At 41.2% G+C, this 20,116-nt stretch overlaps 1 protein-coding gene across 3 annotated transcripts in view; it reads left to right on the forward strand.

The window, feature by feature from the left end:
• anos1b (anosmin 1b) overlaps positions 1-20,116 on the forward strand; it is an 82,931-nt gene that overhangs the window by 37,608 nt on the left and 25,207 nt on the right. For all 3 annotated transcript variants that reach the window (XM_072439073.1, XM_072439070.1, XM_072439071.1), the window contains exons 3-6: positions 4,603-4,665; positions 6,735-6,942; positions 7,691-7,875; positions 17,940-18,069. In XM_072439073.1, the coding sequence (XP_072295174.1) occupies positions 4,603-4,665; positions 6,735-6,942; positions 7,691-7,875; positions 17,940-18,069 (586 nt within the window). The remainder of the gene's footprint in view (positions 1-4,602; positions 4,666-6,734; positions 6,943-7,690; positions 7,876-17,939; positions 18,070-20,116) is intronic.

The raw sequence follows: 20,116 nt of genomic DNA on the forward strand, positions 1-20,116 counted from the left end.
TGCCTGGACCGTCCACATCAGTCTGGACCCTCCACATCAGTCTGGACCCTCCACATCAGTCTGGACCCTCCACATCTGCCTGGACCGTCCACATCAGTCTGGACCCTCCTCATCTGCCTGGATCCTCCACATCAGTCTGGACCCTCCTCATCTGCCTGGATCCTCCTCATCTGCCTGGATCCTCCTCATCTGCCTGGATCCTCCACATCTGCCTGGATCCTCCACGTCAGTCTGGATCCTCCACATCTACCTGGACCCTCCACATCTGCCTGGACCCTCCACATCTGCCTGGACCCTCCACATCTGCCTGGATCCTCCACGTCAGTCTGGATCCTCCACATCTGCCTGGATCCTCCACGTCAGTCTGGATCCTCCACATCTGCCTGGATCCTCCACGTCAGTCTGGATCCTCCACATCTGCCTGGATCCTCCACGTCAGTCTGGATCCTCCACATCTCCCTGGATCCTCCACGTCAGTCTGGATCCTCCACATCAGTCTGGACCCTCCACATCTGCCTGGACCGTCCACATCAGTCTGGACCCTCCACATCAGTCTGGACCCTCCACATCTGCCTGGACCCTCCACATCAGTCTGGACCCTCCACATCAGTCTGGACCCTCCACATCTGCCTGGACCGTCCACATCAGTCTGGACCCTCCACATCAGTCTGGACCCTCCACATCTGCCTGGACCCTCCACATCAGTCTGGATCCTCCACATCAGACTGGACCCTCCTCATCTGCCTGGATCCTCCACATCAGTCTGGATCCTCCACATCAGACTGGACCCTCCTCATCTGCCTGGATCCTCCACATCAGTCTGGACCCTCCACATCTGCCTGGACCGTCCACATCAGTCTGGACCCTCCACATCAGTCTGGACCCTCCACATCAGTCTGGACCCTCCACATCGGTCTGGACCCTCCACATCTGCCTGGACCCTCCACATCAGTCTGGACCCTCCACATCAGTCTGGACCCTCCACATCTGCCTGGACCGTCCACATCAGTCTGGACCCTCCACATCAGTCTGGACCCTCCACATCTGCCTGGACCCTCCACATCAGTCTGGATCCTCCACATCAGACTGGACCCTCCTCATCTGCCTGGATCCTCCACATCAGTCTGGATCCTCCACATCAGACTGGACCCTCCTCATCTGCCTGGATCCTCCACATCAGTCTGGACCCTCCACATCTGCCTGGACCGTCCACATCAGTCTGGACCCTCCACATCAGTCTGGACCCTCCACATCAGTCTGGACCCTCCACATCTGCCTGGACCGTCCACATCAGTCTGGACCCTCCTCATCTGCCTGGATCCTCCACATCAGTCTGGACCCTCCTCATCTGCCTGGATCCTCCTCATCTGCCTGGATCCTCCTCATCTGCCTGGATCCTCCACATCTGCCTGGATCCTCCACGTCAGTCTGGATCCTCCACATCTACCTGGACCCTCCACATCTGCCTGGACCCTCCACATCTGCCTGGACCCTCCACATCTGCCTGGATCCTCCACGTCAGTCTGGATCCTCCACATCTGCCTGGATCCTCCACGTCAGTCTGGATCCTCCACATCTGCCTGGATCCTCCACGTCAGTCTGGATCCTCCACATCTGCCTGGATCCTCCACGTCAGTCTGGATCCTCCACATCTCCCTGGATCCTCCACGTCAGTCTGGATCCTCCACATCAGTCTGGACCCTCCACATCTGCCTGGACCGTCCACATCAGTCTGGACCCTCCACATCAGTCTGGACCCTCCACATCTGCCTGGACCCTCCACATCAGTCTGGACCCTCCACATCAGTCTGGACCCTCCACATCTGCCTGGACCGTCCACATCAGTCTGGACCCTCCACATCAGTCTGGACCCTCCACATCTGCCTGGACCCTCCACATCAGTCTGGATCCTCCACATCAGACTGGACCCTCCTCATCTGCCTGGATCCTCCACATCAGTCTGGATCCTCCACATCAGACTGGACCCTCCTCATCTGCCTGGATCCTCCACATCAGTCTGGACCCTCCACATCTGCCTGGACCGTCCACATCAGTCTGGACCCTCCACATCAGTCTGGACCCTCCACATCAGTCTGGACCCTCCACATCTGCCTGGACCGTCCACATCAGTCTGGACCCTCCTCATCTGCCTGGATCCTCCACATCAGTCTGGACCCTCCTCATCTGCCTGGATCCTCCTCATCTGCCTGGATCCTCCTCATCTGCCTGGATCCTCCACATCTGCCTGGATCCTCCACGTCAGTCTGGATCCTCCACATCTACCTGGACCCTCCACATCTGCCTGGACCCTCCACATCTGCCTGGACCCTCCACATCTGCCTGGATCCTCCACGTCAGTCTGGATCCTCCACATCTGCCTGGATCCTCCACGTCAGTCTGGATCCTCCACATCTGCCTGGATCCTCCACGTCAGTCTGGATCCTCCACATCTGCCTGGATCCTCCACGTCAGTCTGGATCCTCCACATCTCCCTGGATCCTCCACGTCAGTCTGGATCCTCCACATCTGCCTGGATCCTCCACGTCAGTCTGTATCCTCCACATCTGCCTGGACCCTCTTCATCTGCCTGGATCCACATCAGTCTGGATGACCTCTGCTATACTAGATGAGCCTCTGTCCCTCTGTTTTGAGTGTTTCTGGCTCTACAGTCTCTAGATGTGTGTCAGTCTTGGCCCATCTACAGCCTTGTCCGTCCGTGGGAGAAGAATCTTTCTACTTTTTCCCACTGTTTTTGTGTGTGTAGTTTTTCCTTGCCGAGGACTAAATCCAAGGACAGGGAATGCTGGGACATTTGCATAATTCCTGTGAAAGTTTGATAATCTGCTTCACTACGGAGCAATTATTGACCAATGACTGATTCATTGTTTGATTCTCTTACTTTCTGCTGGTAAAATCAATTATTTTATGCAGTGATTTTGTGCTTTACAAAATTGATTGAAAAACATTTTTTTTTCTTCACTTTTTCTTTGTGCTATTAACTTTACCTCAAGAATCAGAATCTTAATCTAACGTTATTGCCGTTATCAGTTTAACAGTTTATTGCCAATTTCACAGGATTTTGAGTCGGCGATATGATGCTGCACAAAACAATGAATACCAAATATAAAGTAAAATATATACGTACGTGCATACATTCCACAATGAGTTACGAAAGATGCGTTTTCCTCAATTACGGTTTGTCAAATTCAGATGATATTTTCAGTAAAATAAATACAACAACGTACATCTGGAACAATTTCGCGTGCTAGAGCATTTACCCCGAAAAACCCCACCTACAGTCGTCTCTGCACCGTTATCTCACCGGATTTTGTTCATTAGGAAGAAGACATTTCCTTCACACTGCTCTTGGGGGATAGAGTTTGGGCGGAGAACCACTTGAGCTTGTATTTCCATGACTTAAAAAAGAAATGAAGCAATGTCATGACATTAACTGGCCATCACGCGTCCCGCTGACAACCCATTATCGGTACTCTGCGATGCCATAAGTCTCTGTCGAAGGGAAAAGCATCTACAATCGATCAAAAAAAACGAGCGCCTAAAGAACAGTGTAGCGGCCGTATTCGAACCAGATGTGGAAAGCTTGTCAACCGTCATCAGCCCGCGGAATAAGCTTATCGAAAACTGTATTAGGAATTGACAATACGTCCCCGGTAGCCTTTTATTTGATGTGTTTTTAAGTCTTTTGTTGATTCCGATGTTCGACTGAAGTTGGAAACGTGGAATAAATTGTCAGATTGATTGAAGCCAGGCTGTGTGTGGGGCTGTGGCAGACGGAGGGAGAGCGAGGAGCGGGAGGAGGAGAAGGAGGAGGAGGTCAAGGTGAAACCGCAGTTTTTATATGGAGTCTGTTTTGGATTTGGTAAGAGGCATCACTCAGCGGTTCACTGAGGAGGTGGTGAACCAGATGGCTGCGCGGACCTGTGGAGAAGGCTTTGGCAGTGGAAGGAAGTTGTGTCGGGGAGTACAGAACAGGAACGAGAAGAACATTGTCAAAAGCGATAGAAAATGTAATTCAGCATTTTTAAGAGGTTTTTTTCTGGTATTTAGAGAGGAAAATCACACGTGTGGGTCATTATTTTTCGATTTGTTGATCGTAAACTGCAATGTTGATCTGAAACTACTTCATAGAAACAGGTTCATTGACTTCTTGGAGTCTGTACTTTAAAAAGAAAAAAATGAATGCAAAATGTTACTCAAAATGCAACTCTGAGAACTTTAATGAATGAATGAGATTGGAAACTATTTTGCAAATGGGTCTTTTGCATTCTTCATTCATTCACACCCAGTAATCGGTGGTGGTGTTATTGCACTGGCCACTGCTGCCTTGGACCTGACTGATGAAGATATGGATGCCAATCTGTGCATCCACATGTCATCAGAAAACCGTAAGAAATAACTGTAAAACAAGAGCAATGAATCATATAAAGTATTACAGAATTCCAATCATAGACTTCCTGGTTGCATCATGTCTGTAATTATTCAAGAGGAAGTTATCTGAAATGCGAAACATGCACATCCATTCCAATGTGACTCGTGTTTTAAATTGAAATGCCTTTAAACGCTGCTTGTCTTTCTGTGCAGTGCCTTCAGCCATGCAAAGAATTATGGGAAACAAAGAAAGTGATGTCTCCAAAGTCCTGTGAGGTAAGATACATTGGAATATATTGTATAATTTGTTTTATCTATTTGAATTGTGGGAAGAGTGACAACCGATTTGATTTTTACCAATTGTGCAAAGGAAAGCAGGATTGTGTTTTGTGTTTTAAAGTTGAGATTACAGTAAAACATGACTGCGGTTTCTGGCTGTGGGGGTAGAATTTGAGAAGAGAGGGCTGAGGCAGTCTTGAAAATAGGTGATTGATGGCAGAGGGTTAATTGGGATCATTTCGGATTTGGAACTGTTAAAGTGGAGGAAGTTGTGAGCTATTCAACTGTTCAGCAGCTATACTTCCAGGATAATTTGATCTCAGCGGCAGGTTTATCTGTGTCGTCAGCGTAGCAATGAAAGGACATATTACGACGATTATGGAAAGCATAAAAACAGCAAATACAATGGGGCCTAAAACAGAACCTTGCGGAACGCCACAGGCAATTGGGGAGGAGATACAATTATGGTGATCGCAAAGGTTCTGTCTTGATAAGAATAAAACCAATTAAGTGCAGTGCCTCTGATGGCAACCCATGTCTTGACCACAACATAAAATCTTGCGGTCTGATGTGTCAAATGCGGCACTGAAAGCAAAAAGGATTAAAATTGTATTGTTTCCTCTATATTGGCATCTAGTAGAAGGTCATAGGTGACTTTGTGCAGGGCTATTCTAACATACTAGAACAGGAGTGGAATAAAAAGTATAAAAACATGCAAGATTTGTTTTACTTTAACAAACATAGAACACGGAACATAGAACAATACTAAAGAGACATAATACACACATTATACATAGTTCTCCTTATGTAGTCTGGTGTAAATGTCCCAATTGGTCAATTTTTTTGGAATGTCAATCAAGTGTCAGTCCAGTCCTTGTGTCACGTTCCAAAGGTATCCATTTTTAGTGTCCATGGCAGGAGTTTTGAGGCCCAGATACATAGTTCTGAAGTCCAGTGCGACGCCAGTGCCAAAGATAATTCGCAGCACATTCATCTCAGTCCAATATTCCTGAGCAGTAAAACAGTACCAAAAAACACATGGTAATGGTGAGTCACTTGGCAAACGCGATTTCTCCAGCAAACTAGTATTTCCCTGTGAATAGTCAGCACTTTGACGTGGAAACATGCAAGATTATTTACAACGCGAGGATAGACCCCTCAAATCTAACGTTCCGATCTGATTGCAAGACATTTAGATAAGATATTCCAAAAGGTTTACTGTTCTAGTTTGTTAGTAGGCTACATATCCCTTGTTTGCGTGAGTATGTACAGTATGTGGGGTTAAATGAACGTTTGTCGAGTTGTGGTGCGGTCGAGGGACAGATACGTTTTTCATCACAATAGCTGAGGCATGCTACAGGCTGAATGGCTGAGTGCCTGGAAGCCTAGCAAAACATTGCAACGTCGACCTCTCAGGGTGAGCTGATGTTTGTGAAACCACGCTCAGGGAAATAAGTTTCATTCAAGCTGAGGTCAGATTCCAATTCAATGTAAAGTTTAGCAGTAGGAAATGTTTCATCAGTGTACAGTGTGTGGCTTTTGTCGAGGGTCTGAGGAGGTCAGAAGAATAAGAACAGTGATTCCCGAGCTGTGGTGGACCCCCTGCTGTCCTGTTTTATGTTTTTCTTGTGGTCTGCAAGGCCTTTAGCATTTAGTCCTTGCTTTGTTAGAGAGATATTTCGTCCTGCTTTAAACCTAGTATTGATATTATCTTGTTTATACTAGGGCTGTAGTTCACCAAAGAAAGGTGCGTTGATTAATAAGCTATAGCCTTAGTTTACACCAAGTTTCATTGAAATTCAGGTCAGGCCCAAATTTGAAAGACAAATATGAGAAAAGCAGAGATGTTTCCAACACATATCATCAATGTATATGTGTAAAAACACTGAATATGGCAACATACTGCAGACATAAAGCCATAGAGAGCGTCAGAGGGTCAGTGGTTGAAACGTCTGCCCACAAACCCAATGCATCGAATTGTGAAATCCCCAACGAACATTATAAATCACTAAGAGTGCGCTTGACCGCACGTATACATTCATCCTCATGTCTCTGTGTGTGCTCAGAAACAGACGGAGTGCGTGACGAGCCGTGAGTTTGTGCTGTCTCTCAGGACCTGTCGTCAGGGCGACTGTCCGGCTCCTCAGAAGGCCTCGGGCTTCGCTGCTGCCTGTGTGGAGAGCTGCTCCTCAGACCTGCACTGCCCCGCCCCCAGGAAGTGCTGCTCCAATGGCTGCGGACACACCTGCCAGGTCCCAGCCAATCTGTACAAAGGTAACACTGTTCCCACGGTTACTCGTACAAACCATGACCCTGGTTAAATGCACAATTTAGTGTCCGCGAATGGAAACTAGCCTTTTGCTAAATCTGGTGCAAAGCTTCTTCTCTTTTTATAAGATTAATGTATTTGTACACGGTCCCAGACAAATACATATTAAACTAATTAAATACATGACTTATGACAGCATGAGTTCTCTGTCTTAAAGATGGGATGATTTATGTGAAAATTAAATGTATTTAAAATGTTCCCTGCGACTTTCACACAATTTCTTGATTTTTGGACGGATGACTCAGCAAATCAGGAGGGACCACCCACAGCACAGCCATGTTGCACCTCAAAGCTTTTGCGACGTCCCAGATTCTTTATTTCAAGTTTATAATTGATACCATTTTGTATAATTAAATGCAGTTAGTGCACAGCAGTCTGATTTTGACACAAACGGCTGCTTCTACAATATAATCTACTCTACAGAGGAAAAATTAAATCATTAGAGTTGATTAAAAAATTCAAATCAAAATGGAGTGCTGCTTCTGAACTGGATAAATAAAGTCTTATTTATTTGGACAAATACATTTAAAAAAAAAATTATATATAAAGAGAACTGCTTCCAAAGAACCGCACATAACACTTGGGGTGTTAAAAGCCAGAGAATAACACTGACATATATCTCTTACTTACTACACTACTATACTATACTGACACAATACACAAGCTGACGTCTCGCTGTGGCGCCCCCTGCAGGCGTTCCCCTGAAGCCGCGCCGGGAGATGAGCTTCGTGGAGGACTCGGAGGGCCATGTCCGGGTGCTCTGGGTGTCCAAGTTCAACGTCAGCGTGGAGCCGGTGGCGTACGTCCTGCAGTCGCGCTGGAACCCGGGCATTCATCCCAGCGAGGACCACGCCTCTCCGTGGACCACCGTCACCATGGTAACCAGTAATCACCATTTCACTTAAACACCGGACCGTCATAATTTAAGGCTTTGAGAAAATGATGATGTTTGTCTGTCATCACAGTTGTGTCTGATCTAAGTGAAACTGCGCTGAAAGTGACAGGGGAATTGGTAAAAGTGTGAAATGTATTTTTAAACAATGAAATGTTTTATGTCAATTTGGAAACACTGTTTAAATTACATTTAGTAGTACATTATAATACAGTGGTGGTGCTTTCTGTTTGGTAAAATGTAAAGAATATCCTTTCCCAGTTCAACTTTGATGCCAGAAACATCTATATGAATAATTGGACAGTGGAAACAAAATTTTTGACATGTGTGGTAATATTGTGGTAATATAGTAACAATAATCAAAGATGTTGTGGGCTATAGTGTCCAGACCTTGTATCACAATTAAATATTCATTTGAACAAGAAAAGGACATAAATAGGACTAAAAAGGACTACATTGGACATTTTCTGTGGTTTTGGTGAATGGTCTTTTTATCTGAACTAGGAAAAAGAAACGGCCATTATTGTTGAAAACTCACTCTATTTCCCCCGAAATTGTTGTTTGTTATTAATGTTTCAAAATCTAGTATCCAGCGTTTCTCTTAGTATCAGAAATGAGGTAATTCTAGTATTGTGAAACTTGTGGGTCGACTGACTTGAGATTGGTTCACACAATAATTGCAAAATGTAAAAAATGAAAAGTAAATGGTAACCAGTACTTTTGCTCTCTTTTTTAAAAGTTTTTATTTTGGCCAGAGCACAGTCAGCAAATTGTAAGAGCCGGGTACAATCTCACAAAGGCACAGAACCTGATATATTTGCTGCTTCTTAGACCACTATACTGCAGCAGTATACTGCATTTCCAATCTCCATTGTGAACTCGAAGGCCCAAGGACACAACAGGAACTGGTGATCAAACCTCTGAATCTACAACTAATTAATAATTACACTTTGAATGCTTAAAATAGAGAGGATTAGACTAGACACTATAATTGACTTATCGTTCAATAGATGAAAGATGAACCAATTTTTACGAGCTCAATATTTATTGATAGTTCCTTTTCTTTGCAATATTGGTGATATTTTAGTTATTTTAATGAGTATTATAAGATTTGAGCTTTTGAAGGTTGACTTTACTTTCATTCTGCTGTATTTTAGTTGCAGTTTTGAGGTGCTCTTCCATGAAAAAAGGGCACTTTTACATATCGCTTGAATTAACTTATGCACAACGTTTAAAATGTATTGAATATATTTATACTTCTTTGGAAATCACTTTGTGGTTGCTATAGTTCTAACAGTGAAGCTTTGTGCATACGTAGGTGTTGCCTGTAAGAGCAGAGCTGTGACGGGGAGAGCGGGGCAATATTATTTGATTTCCTTGTTGAGTGAAAACAGCATTATATCTCTGCTGTCTTCATGGGGCAAATATTAAATACAAACATATGTTATATGACCACGAGGCCTTAAGGCAAAGGTGCTTGTGCCCCGGCTGGGCTCTATATGTGTACGTGCCTGAGCCCATGTTTTTTTATATGAAAGTATTCTATTTTATTCTATTTTATTCTATTCTATTCTATTCTATTCTGTTCTATTCTATTCTATTTTATTTTATTTTATTTTATTCGACTCGACTCGACTTTACTTTACTTTACTCTATTTGCTTAAGAAAAGCCGCTTTAGATGGTCAATCTCTTTATCGAGGGGATCCTATATGTTATTGTAAACGCTCTAGAGAGACTTTTTAACTTTAATAAAACTATATATAATAACCAGTGATGCATTGGTCCATAAGACACCTTTTTTATTCCATAACTTCTCCAGGCAGCTTCAATAAGTTGCATATCACTTTCCTAAAAGCCCATAGAGCTGCTAAAACAGTTCCCACCCGTCTTAACAGTGAACACACAAAGCGTTCGTAACACCTTTTATACCTCATAACTCTTCATTTGTCTGAACGATGAAAGTGCTCAGCTATGGAGATGGATGTTAGACCTTATTTCCACCTCATCCGTCTAAAAGCGAAGTCCCGGGCCAAAATCCTGTCCTGCCAGGGTAAACTGCCTACTCCACGTGTGTCCTGTCTGCGTGAGCGTGTAAGCGTGTGCGGGGTAGGTAAATAAGCAGGCTTTTTTTTCAAACGGAGAACCACAGGCAGCCTCTGAATGTCTGAGCGCTCATTATGGACTTACAAAAGGGTTTAGACGGTCATTACGTTCGCACCAGCAGACAGACAAAACACGGGAATCTCCAGGAATTCTTGGGGCTAAAACACTTATTCTTCGCCATTATCAGATTGGATTCCAGCGCGGTGTGGTAATGTGATTTTCCGCGCTCCGTCCACGCCGATGCACGAGAGCGTTCGAGAAGTTAGTCTTTCGCTACGGCCGCACCGCAAATCTAAAAAATATGTAAAGTATGCAGAGCTTTTAAAGGCCGCGTTCTGATTTTTTTGTCGCGTCGTGTCCGCTCGTCTCCGTTGTGATGTTGAGATGCTTAATTATGTTCCGTAGTATGGCATCAAAAGTGTCGAACTCAGTGGAGATGACTTGGCCAAGGTTAAGTCAGATCTGCGAGGAGGCGAGAAATTTTTGAGCAATTACAGTATTTTCCGAAGTATAAGCCAAAAATGCATAATACAGAAGAAAAACTCCACTAAATCCATTGAATTCTTCTTCCTCTGTGTCACTTCTAAACAACTCCACAAACTCCAGAGGTAGAGGAAGTGCAGATTCTTCTTCTGCGTCGCTTAGAGCCTAGAGCGCCCTCTTGTGGTTGTCATGTGAAAATAATGAACATGTGAAATGCGGTTGCCAGTGTGAAAATAACAAATAATATCACATATAAGTCCCGGCCAAACTATGAAAAAAATATGCGACTTATAGTCCAGAAAATACGGTAATAACACCTGTAATTAACAAAATGCAATAGACCAGCGGTTCATGAACTTTCACACCAACTACCATCCAAGCAAATATTGTGTAAACCCGGATGATATCAACAATCACCTTTAAACAGTCTTTTATTGTCCGGTGCTGTATTCTTTATTAATGTTTTGTAATTGCTTAGGAACAAGGAAGTGAGCGTCTTTACTATAATCTGTCGTATTAACATGTGCTCATTAATATGTTGCGTTCACATTCTGGGATTAGATGATGTCTCAGATGGCGGGCAAGTGGAGATCTACTGTTTTTGAAAGAAATCCCCAATCGTTGAATAATATAAATCAATAATAGACGAGGACGGTCTCCGCGAGGACTTGTCATCTTAATCTCGTGTCTTAACGTCCTTTCGGCTGACAACAGTCACGTCGTCAGGGTTGAATAATGGCACCGCTTTCTGAGGCTATCGTGGAAAAAAAACTACTGCACTTTAGTTTATTTGCGCCGAAGAGACAAGAACACGTTGGGCTTTGTGCCAGTTTTTGTTTCATGCGGACTAGCCGAGTAACTACAGAGCTATGAAACAGTAAATCAGGTCAGATACATCTGACAGTTAATCGGTGAATTCTACCGTGGAAATCCAACCTGCTCCGGCTCATTTTAAACCACAAAGATGTCGGAAAGTTGCGACGTCACGTGAACACAACTTGTGCACTGTTCTGATCAAATAAATAAAAAAAAAACTCTAATTGGGGGCTAAACCAGGTCTAAAATCAGACTAAACCATGGATACGGCAGTTCTAAATAATCCTTAAACCCAAATGTGGACAAAAATGTGAATAGATCCGTCTCAAAATAAGACAAATACCCAAAACTAAAGAGCCCCACACTGCTACAGATAGGTACATTTAAGGAAATACTTTGGAACATTCCAGGCAAACACAAAAACTGTACTATTCTGCTGTAATAAAGAAGTGTTTTGCTACTACACAAGCACGTTTCTTGACACAAGGATAGTAATGCGTTGGCTGATATTGCTATTCTAAGAACTACGGAATGTATTTTGCTGCCCGGCGTCGTGTTTGCCCTGCACCTTAGCCTCTCAGCGTTGGCTTTTTAAAGAGTTTTCAGTGGTGGAAGTCCTCACATTGCTGCGGCTTCTCTCTGACCACATCAGACTTCTTCGTTCCGTCCAAAAAACATGTGTATGTAAGTAAACTGATCGCTGCAGATTTCCCGCCGTCAAAGCCAATAGGCTCGACTCGGTTAGATGTCTGTTATTCTTCCAATTATACAGTGTTTACGGCTGCAGGCCCCTCGTTTTACAATACAGACAAGACGGATTAAAAGACGTAAAGTATTAAAACTATTCATTAATCTCATTACATGCCACTTTTCCGGTTACGTTGATTTGTTATTTGGGGATTGTTCATTAATTTGGCGATTCTTAAACGTAACCACAGCTTCCCTGGGTCGGACTTTTTCTTTATTTATTCCATTTTGTCCACCATCTTATAAAAGAAAACTCTCAAGCTGTTTAATATGCTGTCCATAAAAATGAAGCTGTAACCTTCTTATTTCCAGTCAAATCAATTGTTCTGGGAAGCATCAGTGTCATTTTGAACTCCAAAAGTAAAATAAAATTAAAATAAAACTTAATAGGACTTTTATGAGGAGTCTGCCTGGACATTTTTGCTTTATTACAAGTCCCAAAAACTTATTTTTGGTGAATTTACCTTCAGCTTTTAAAAGAAAATTGTCAAAACCCAATAAATGCTACCTCCAGACACCATTTTACTCATACATATGTTTATTATATTTATATTTATCTGATTTCCTCTGAGCAGAGATTGTTTCTACTTATAATTAGAGAAAAACAGACATCAGACTCCAAAACTACAGTCTCAGCTTCACAAAGGCTCCAGATGTTTCTGCAGGCTCCATATGTTCTTGTGTTTTTTATTCTCTTTTTTCGATCTTAATCCCACGTTTCCACAGCTCAAACCTTTTCAAATGTTTCAAAACTTTTTTAAGTTTTTAAACCCTTTCCAATGTATGATCCGTGCTTTTTAAATTTTGTGTTTTTAAGTTTTGTACTTTTTGAAGTATTTACAAAAGTACAAGTATTTTTTCCCATTGACTTACATGGGGACATTTTTCAAAGTTAAAATGTTTCAAATATTTTTAAAGTTTTTAAACTTATAAACACTTTCAATAGTTGCAGCATTTACAAAACTAGAACTAGTACACACTTGCAGTACTTGTATACACATGCAATACTTTTACACAGTAAAGTACCTTCAGTTGTTCAGTTTTCAGAGGTCACAACTTTTGAAATATTTCAAATATTTTCCAATGTTTCAAAGCTTCTCAGTTGTCTAATGCCATCTATTACTTTTCACATGTATTTCAAATAAGTATTTGTACTTTTTCCCTATTCTTTACAATGGGATGTTAAAATGTATCTAGTTTTTCCAAGAATTTGATAGTTTCCGCACCTCAAAACACTTTCAACACTTTCACAACTACTAAGGACTATTGCAGTGATGTAGTACAAGTATTTTTGGGTTTTGACTCTAAAAACACTGTCAAATGAAGGTTTTGGGGGTTCCAGTCTTTCAGAGTGCTACTTAGGGCTATTGCAGTGACGCAGTAAAGTACATGGAGTACTTCCTTCAAAATAAAAGCCCGGCAAAACTACGCATTTGGGTTTTAACTCTAAAAACACTGTCAAATGTTGGTTTTGGGGGTTCAAGTCCTCCAGAGGTCTACTTAGGGCTATTTCAGTGACGCAGTTAAAGTATAAGGAGTACTTCCTTCAAAATAAAAGCCCGGCAAAACTACGCATTTGGGTTTTAACAGTAAAAACACTGTCAAATGAAGGTTATAGGGGTTCAAGTCCCTCAGAGTGCTACTTAGGGCTATTGCAGTGACGCAGTAAAGTACATGGAGTACTTCCTTCAAAATAAAAGCCCGGGAAAACTACGCATTTGGGTTATAACAGTAAAAACATTGTCAAATGAAGGTTTTGGCGGTTCAAGTCCCTCAGAGGGCTACTATGGGCTATTGCAGTGACGCAGTAAAAGTACATGGAGTACTTCCTTCAAAATAAAAGCACAGAAAAATAACTAATTTGGGTTTGAATTAAAAAAAAACACTGTTAAATGTTGGGTTTTGGGGGTTCCAGTCCCTCAGAGTGCTACTATGGGCAATTGCAGTGACGCATTAAAAGTACATGGAGTACTTCCTTCAAAATAAAAGCCCGGCAAAACTACGCATTTGGGTTTTAACTCTAAAAACACTGTCAAATGTTGGTTTTGGGGGTTCAAGTCCTCCAGAGTGCTACTTAGGGCTATTTCAGTGACGCAGTTAAAGTATAAGGAGTACTTCCTTCAAAATAAAAGCCCGGCAAAACTACGCATTTGGGTTTTAACAGTAAAAACACTGTCAAATGAAGGTTATAGGGGTTCAAGTCCCTCAGAGTGCTACTTAGGGCTATTGCAGTGACGCAGTAAAGTACATGGAGTACTTCCTTCAAAATAAAAGCCCGGGAAAACTACGCATTTGGGTTATAACAGTAAAAACATTGTCAAATGAAGGTTTTGGCGGTTCAAGTCCCTCAGAGGGCTACTATGGGCTATTGCAGTGACGCAGTAAAAGTACATGGAGTACTTCCTTCAAAATAAAAGCACAGAAAAATAACTAATTTGGGTTTGAATTAAAAAAAACACTGTTAAATGTTGGGTTTTGGGGGTTCCAGTCCCTCAGAGTGCTACTATGGGCAATTGCAGTGACGCATTAAAAGTACATGGAGTACTTCCTTCAAAATAAAAGCCCGGCAAAACTACGCATTTGGGTTTTAACAGTAAAAACACTGTCAAATGAAGGTTATAGGGGTTCAAGTCCCTCAGAGTGCTACTTAGGGCTATTGCAGTGACGCAGTAAAGTACATGGAGTACTTCCTTCAAAATAAAAGCCCGGGAAAACTACGCATTTGGGTTATAACAGTAAAAACATTGTCAAATGAAGGTTTTGGCGGTTCAAGTCCCTCAGAGGGCTACTATGGGCTATTGCAGTGACGCAGTAAAAGTACATGGAGTACTTCCTTCAAAATAAAAGCACAGAAAAATAACTAATTTGGGTTTGAATAAAAAAAAACACTGTTAAATGTTGGGTTTGGGGGTTCCAGTCCTTCAGAGTGCTACTATGTGCAATTGCAGTGACGCATTAAAAGTACATGGAGTACTTCCTTCAAAATAAAAGCCCGGCAAAACTACGTATTTGGGTTTTAACTCTAAAAACACTGTCAAATGTTGGTTTTGGGGGTTCAAGTCCTCCAGAGTGCTACTTAGGGCTATTTCAGTGACGCAGTTAAAGTATAAGGAGTACTTCCTTCAAAATAAAAGCCCGGCAAAACTACGCATTTGGGTTTTAACAGTAAAAACACTGTCAAATGAAGGTTATAGGGGTTCAAGTCCCTCAGAGTGCTACTTAGGGCTATTGCAGTGACGCAGTAAAGTACATGGAGTACTTCCTTCAAAATAAAAGCCCGGGAAAACTACGCATTTGGGTTATAACAGTAAAAACATTGTCAAATGAAGGTTTTGGCGGTTCAAGTCCCTCAGAGGGCTACTATGGGCTATTGCAGTGACGCAGTAAAAGTACATGGAGTACTTCCTTCAAAATAAAAGCACAGAAAAATAACTAATTTGGGTTTGAATTAAAAAAAACACTGTTAAATGTTGGGTTTGGGGGTTCCAGTCCCTCAGAGTGCTACTATGGGCAATTGCAGTGACGCATTAAAAGTACATGGAGTACTTCCTTCAAAATAAAAGCCCGGCAAAACTACGCATTTGGGTTTTAACTCTAAAAACACTGTCAAATGTTGGTTTTGGGGGTTCAAGTCCTCCAGAGTGCTACTTAGGGCTATTTCAGTGACGCAGTTAAAGTATAAGGAGTACTTCCTTCAAAATAAAAGCCCGGCAAAACTACGCATTTGGGTTTTAACAGTAAAAACACTGTCAAATGAAGGTTATAGGGGTTCAAGTCCCTCAGAGTGCTACTTAGGGCTATTGCAGTGACGCAGTAAAGTACATGGAGTACTTCCTTCAAAATAAAAGCCCGGGAAAACTACGCATTTGGGTTATAACAGTAAAAACACTATCAAATGAAGGTTTTAGGGCTTTCTAGTCCATCAGAGAGCTACTTAGGGCCATTGCAGTGACGCAGTAAAAGTACATGGAGTACTTCCTTCAAAATAAAAGCCCGGCAAAACTACGCATTTGGGTTTTAACTAAAAAAACATTGTCAAATGAAGGTTTTGGCGGTTCAAGTCCCTCAGAGTGCTACTATGGGCTATTGCAGTGACGCAGTAAAAGTACATGGAGTGCTTCCTTCAAAATAAAAGCACAGAAAAATAACTAATTTGGGTTTGAACTAAAAAAAAACACTGTCAAATGTGTTTTTGGGGATTCCAGTCTACTATAGGCTCTTGCAGTAATACAGTAGCAGTACATAGAGTACTACCTTCAAAATAAAAGCACAGAAAAACAACTAATTTGGGTTTTAAAGATTAAAACCACTGTCAAACTCTGTCGTAGGGTTTTTATAAATAAAACCACTTACAAAGAACTTTTTAGGGATTTCAAATATAAACTATCAAATGATGTTGAGGTTTTCAAAATAAAACACATTTCAAACAGTTTTGAGCTTTTTCAAGTATTTCCCCAATGTTTTCAGTAATTTACAACTAGCTTTTAAATTTTTGCACAATAATTTTCTATTTTATTTCAAAATTTTCCATTTACTTTGTTTTTTAAAATCTTAATTTTTTTTCCAAAATGTTAATTTTCTTTTTCAAAATGTTTAGAAATGTTTCCACAATGTTCAAAAACTTTTCAACTTTTTATTTTTTTTTCAAAATAACTTTCAAATTTTTTTCGAAATAATTTTCCAATTTTTAAAAAAATTCCCAAATTTACATACTTTGAATAGTTTTCAGTAAATTTTTCCAAACTTTCTGCAGTCACCGCAATGGCTTCAGCCATTGCAAAAGATTATAGTTTTATGTTTTTCTTGTCTTTTTGTTACTAAGTCATTTGTATCTTTTGCAATGCAGCTCAACGGTCGAAGTAGCTGCAGTTCAGGAAGTCAAACTGTATCAAAGGAACGACAGACGCTGGCCACTATTTACTTACTATTGTTTGTGTCGAGATCAGTTTCAGTCAAAAAACATGTTTAAAAAATCCAAAACTTGATGTTTACATATCTTTTTGGTTTCATAAAGTTTCAGAAATACATTTTTTACATGTCTCGGATAGATAAATAGACAGATACTTTATTCATCTTGGGGGAAGTTACAGCGCAGTCGTTTGCACGCATTCATACATTACATACATGAAGAAATGGAATGAATGATCCCTTTTCGCTCCTTTTTCACTCTTTTTCTTTTTTGTATAAATAGTGTATTATTTGAGATTACTGTTTTAAGAATAATGCATCCAGATGAAAATAAAGTGCAAGTTTAAAGCTTACCATGTCCAAAATTTTAGTCCCATTTTGTCCAGTTTATGCCAAGTTTGTCCATTTCCAAGTTCAGTTTATATGTGATTTTCCGTATGTCCATTATGTCACTCCTTTTCACTCCTCTTTCACTCCTCTTTCACTCCTTTCACTCCTTTTTCACTCCTTTTTCACTCCTCTTTCACTCCTTATTTCACTCCTCTTTCACTCTTTCACTCCTTTCTTCACTCCTCTCACTCCTCTTTCACTCCTTTTTTCACTCCTTATTTCACTCCTCTTTCACTCTTTCACTCCTTTCTTCACTCCTCTCACTCCTCTTTCACTCCTTTTTCACTACTCTTTCACTCATTTTTCACTCATATTCACTCCCTTTTCACCCCTCTTTCACTCCTTTTTCATTCTTTTTTCCACTCTTTTTTCACTTCTTTTTCACTCATTTTTCACTCCTTTTTCACTCCCTTTTCACTCCTTTTTCACTCTTTTTTCATTTCTTTTTTGCTGCTTTTCATTCTTTTTTCACTCCTTTTTCACTTCTTTTTCACTCCTCTTTCACTTCTCTTTCACTCCTTTTTCACTCCTCTTTCACTCCTTTTTCACTCCTCTTTCACTCCTTTTTTACTCCTCTTTCACTCCTTTTGTTTTGTTCCCAGACGCTGTCCGAGGACGTGCTCTTGTCCGACCTGCGGTGCCAGCGCTGGTACCAGTTCAGAGTGGCAGCCGTGAACAGCCAGGGCAGCCGTGGCTTCACCACGCCCAGCAAGCACTACATCTCCAACAGAGGTAAACAAACACGCACACTTCCACAGCTTTACCGGTTACCATGGCGCCACAACAAAGGGCTATTTCAGAAGTCGACTAGTCTACGAATATTGTCATATGAAAATACATTATCAACCAAATAAAATGAAATATTGTGAGTACAGGCTTCTAGATTTACAACTAAAGTATTATATTTATGTTTTTGTTTGACATTTTGATTTAATAATGTTGCTGTCTTTGTTATAAAAGATATTTTGGAATGTGTTTCAGAGTCTGTATAGTCCAGATAATGATTAGATAATAAGATCATCTAAATTTAAATTAGTGAGAGAAAAAGCATTTTCCGGACTATAAGTCGTTTCATAGTTTTGGCCGGGGTGCAACTTATACTTTAATGTATACTTATATACTTATACTCCGGAGCGACTTATATGTGATATTATTTGTTATTTTCACACTTGCAACTGCATTTCATACTCCAGTGCGACTTATATATGTTTTTTTCTTCTCTATTATGCATTTTTTGGCTGGTGCGACTCATACTCCGGTGCGACTTATAGTCCGGAAAATACGGTATAAAGGTTTGAAAGTTTGCTCTGGGGATAATCAGCTGTACGTGTATGGTTCTGAAACTTTATGAACGGCCGAGTTATTGAAACGACAAGTTTGAACTGTTTGTTTGTACTGAAAACGACAGCGTTAGGGACGTTTCCACATAACTGTTCGGCTTCCATTGTCCCTTTACTCTATTTTTTACATTTTCTAAAAGTCTATGGGAAAAATGAATGGGAATGTCCAGAACCACGGCAGCTTCAAAGTGGACCCCAGACCAATGCGAACTGGATTCGACTCTAGCTTGTGCGGCTTTTTTAAACAAAGCTTCTCCTCTGCGTCTCTGGAGTTGATGGATCAGGTACTCACAGCGGGAAAGCGTTCACACAGCCCATAAAGTACATGCAGGAAACTGAATATGCGGAGAACTTATTGTAGACGCGTGTGTTTTTTATGCAGGATTGTGAGTGCAAACCTGGGGTGAGTGAGTGCTTTGCAGGGGGCTCGTGGAACTATTTCATCAATTATTTTCAAAAGACAGTATTTGAAAGAAGAGGTGGGCAAGACAGTGGGAAAATGACTTCATTGCGTTTGTTGTTTTTGGAATATTGAGTATGCTGTAATATAAAGGCTCCTTCCAATAAGCAGAACCGATATATAAGGGTATAGAGTGATATTTCTGTAGTTTTGTGGTTAATGTTACAGTCCATCCACATTTTGTGCTATATTTCAACCAAACCACAACATGTTTTTGGACATTTACCACAATATTGATGATGCGGCGAGCAGATTCTCATTTCTGAAACAATCACATGGAAAGACGAATCCCGTGGTCATGGAAGAGATGTCAGCGTGTTTGAGAAGGTTCAGATCGTTGGCATCGAGCAGGGAAAACATCTAAAGAGAAGCAGAAACTAATCTACTACAGCTCTGAACCCCAGTAAGAGTGTTTGGGACGAGCTGGAGAAGGCTTTGTGCAGCGGTCACTCTCTCCATCATCAATACAAGATCTGTTTGAGGAATAATGACACACTGGAATTATTATTATTATTTTTTCAGACGCTTATTAACACTATGTCACAAAGAAAATGTGCTGTAATCAAAGCTAAAGGTCGTTTATACCAAATTTTAGAGCGTGTGACCCTTTTTTTCTGTGGTAACAGGCAGTTTATGTTTTAATTGTTAAATATATTAAGCCAAAATGACATATCGGAGCCATGTCATGACGTCTCCTCATTTAAAACATACCTGCAGTTGCGTTTGAGTCATTGTGTCTCCTTGAAGTAGTGTTGCATGTCAAAGAGCGTATGGTTTTTGAGATTGTCTAATTTTGACTTTATTCTGTGTATTTATACCTGTTGTACATATAAATTATAGTTTTACACCGATCAAATGCCGTATTTTCAGGACTATAAGTCGCACCAGCCAAAAAATGCATAATAGAGAAGAAAAAAACATATATAAGTTGCACTAGAGTATGAAATGCGGTTGCAAGTGTGAAAATAACAATTAATAT

Source organism: Eucyclogobius newberryi, unplaced genomic scaffold (genome assembly GCF_026437365.1).
Source record: "Eucyclogobius newberryi isolate DKJ021-1_F unplaced genomic scaffold, fEucNew1.0.hap1 SCAF_9, whole genome shotgun sequence".
Taxonomy (NCBI): domain Eukaryota; kingdom Metazoa; phylum Chordata; class Actinopteri; order Gobiiformes; family Gobiidae; genus Eucyclogobius; species Eucyclogobius newberryi.